This window comes from Alligator sinensis, unplaced genomic scaffold (genome assembly GCF_000455745.1).
Source record: "Alligator sinensis unplaced genomic scaffold, ASM45574v1 scaffold721_1, whole genome shotgun sequence".
Taxonomy (NCBI): domain Eukaryota; kingdom Metazoa; phylum Chordata; order Crocodylia; family Alligatoridae; genus Alligator; species Alligator sinensis.
In genome coordinates this window covers 1,781,337-1,783,661 of record NW_005841857.1, presented here as the reverse complement: position 1 = coordinate 1,783,661, position 2,325 = coordinate 1,781,337, and the positions used below count along the sequence as shown (strand labels likewise).

Below are 2,325 nucleotides of genomic sequence, written 5' to 3'. Positions count from 1 at the left end.
CCTGCTGAAGAGACAGTTTAACAGGATCCTAAGTATAATGGCATATTTATCATTCTAATCACTTTATTTTATACTGTTACCTCAACTTTAGAACAGTATAGAGGCACTGACTGTCACCCCAAAGTTAAGGTTCTACTTTGAAAATTAAGGGGCATAAATTCCTGTTCTGTTCTACGTGTAGGTGACCACTCAGTGACAAATTTCATATAAAGTTAGAAAACATCAAGGGCCTAAAAGAGATGTTTATTTAGGTCTGTGTAACAAAGTTTACTAATAAGCATTTAAGAATTTGGCACTGCATGAAGTCAGCTTTTAAAATTTTATTGAGACCATTTATATTTAAAACAATGCTGGGGATCTAAAGAAGAATTTATGTTGAGCAAATAAATTCTACGTGTAATGTAAGTGAAATATTTAGGATTAATGATCCTTTTTTTTTCTTTCTTTTTTTACTGTTAAACACCAGGGGCTAGTATAGAAAGTGCAATAAATAAGACAAGTGGCATTCATTCAATCACGAATGAGTACGTTCTCTTCCAAGGTTATTGATTCATTAGATTAAAATTTGTTCCCTGTAACTAAAATGCATCATTTAACAGACTGGAACATAACATTTCTCCAGAGACACTCGCAAGTCCCTCTTAAAATAGCTAACAACTCTTATTCTCACTATGACAGACACAGAAGCTGCCCATGGTTAAGATGATCGCCATTCCCTTCCAGCCTTTGCAGTAAAAATTCAGGCTGCAAGATAACTACTGGATTACTAATCCCAATGGGAAGCAAGCCAAACTGCCCACTGGAAAAAATTCTGGAAGTCCTCCTGTGCTAGGTAAGAAGGGACACCAAGTAGTATATGGAAGTGGAACAGACCAGTGCCTCCTCTTCCAGCAGTTAAGGGAGATTAAGAGGCATCCCTTCCCAGTATCAGAGGAACAACATGGGAGCTTGTGTACTCAAAATAATTTCTAACTTGAAACCGTAACAGTAATTTGGAATCGGCAGTCTCCTTGAGAGGCTCAAATAAATAAGAGGGAGATCCGATTATTCTGCTCCTTCCTCTTTATTGGTCCTTGTTTCTTTACGGATCACTCCATTCCAGCTGGCTTTATTTAGAATTAGGGAAAGTAAGGAGTTCAATTTTTGCAAGATCAAATAAAGCAACTGAGACACTGGACAGGATGAAGGGGGACAGGCCATCTTAGTGTATTTTTTTAAATGTGCCATCAGCATAAAGACTGCAACTGAAACCGTAGAAAAACATGGATAAAGTTGCCCTATGACAAGGTATAAATTGAGAAAAGGAGATGGTTGAGATAGGAGGCTTTGACAGAAAGAAGGAGAATGCATCTACCAGAAGTGATGGAAAGTTCACAGTGGTAGGAAGAGGAAGATCAGGTATGTCCTGCTCACCTGAAGCAGAATACACATGTACTCTGCAAACAGTACTGTTCTCAGTTTACTCCTGAGTGCAAATCAAGTTGCTGGTTTTGATCTATGAAATCCACATATGCTTTCTGTCCTGGCTATTTAGACTTTTTTTAAACTTTAATGTGCTGTAGTGAATAACTGGGGGGGGAGGAGGGATGGAGGGGGGAGAAGCACAGTCAGATTTGGAATCTACTCGTTAACTCTAATAAGCCTGATCTTGGCAGAAAGCAACCTCTTTGCTCAGATCTTGCAGGAGGCTCGAGGCTTGAGCAGGTGGAATTTTTGGAGAGCTGCAGAAGTTGAGTACCTGTCCATTTTTATTATTTGCATAGGCTTTTGGCTGACTGAAGGTACAGACAGAGATTCTGATGATTGAAATATTAATCAATTGTAAGCAAAGAAGAAAGAAAATAAAGCTTTGCTTTTAGAGGTGGTCTTGAGTTTTCTGACTTATAGAATGTGCTTCAGTGATAGCCGGCATATTAATGGAGAAAATAGGTATAAAATAAAGAAATGGATAAAAATTCAGGGTAAAGTTCAGGCTAAAGAGCAGGAAAGACAAAATTTAATGTCCAGAAATCTTTATGACATTTTATCCAAGTGCTTTCAAAATTTTTGGCATCCTAGTCTTTCATAAAACATGTAATTTCTCACACACACACACACACACACACACACACACACACACACACACACACATTCTGTGCCTAGCCTCCTCCCTCACCCCCACCTCCAAATCAACTTGCACTTACCATAAACTGGAGTCTTCCCTGGCAAAATAACTACAACAAGCTGTAACCCGGCATAGGTGTTCTTCAAATGTCTGAACATGGGTTCCACACTATCTGCTCCCTGGGCATATTTGCAAAAACATGGCTGCCCCTGGATTGGCAT

General features: G+C 39.0%; 1 protein-coding gene across 1 annotated transcript in view; it reads right to left on the bottom strand.

Moving 5' to 3' along the window:
* The window catches only part of AGO2 (argonaute 2, RISC catalytic component), a 77,477-nt gene that overhangs the window by 23,892 nt on the left and 51,260 nt on the right, over positions 1–2,325 (bottom strand). Inside the window, 1 exon segment of the mRNA XM_014524270.2 lies at positions 2,184–2,325. This exon segment is cut by the window's right edge and continues 9 nt beyond it. Coding sequence (XP_014379756.1) covers positions 2,184–2,325 — 142 coding nt within the window.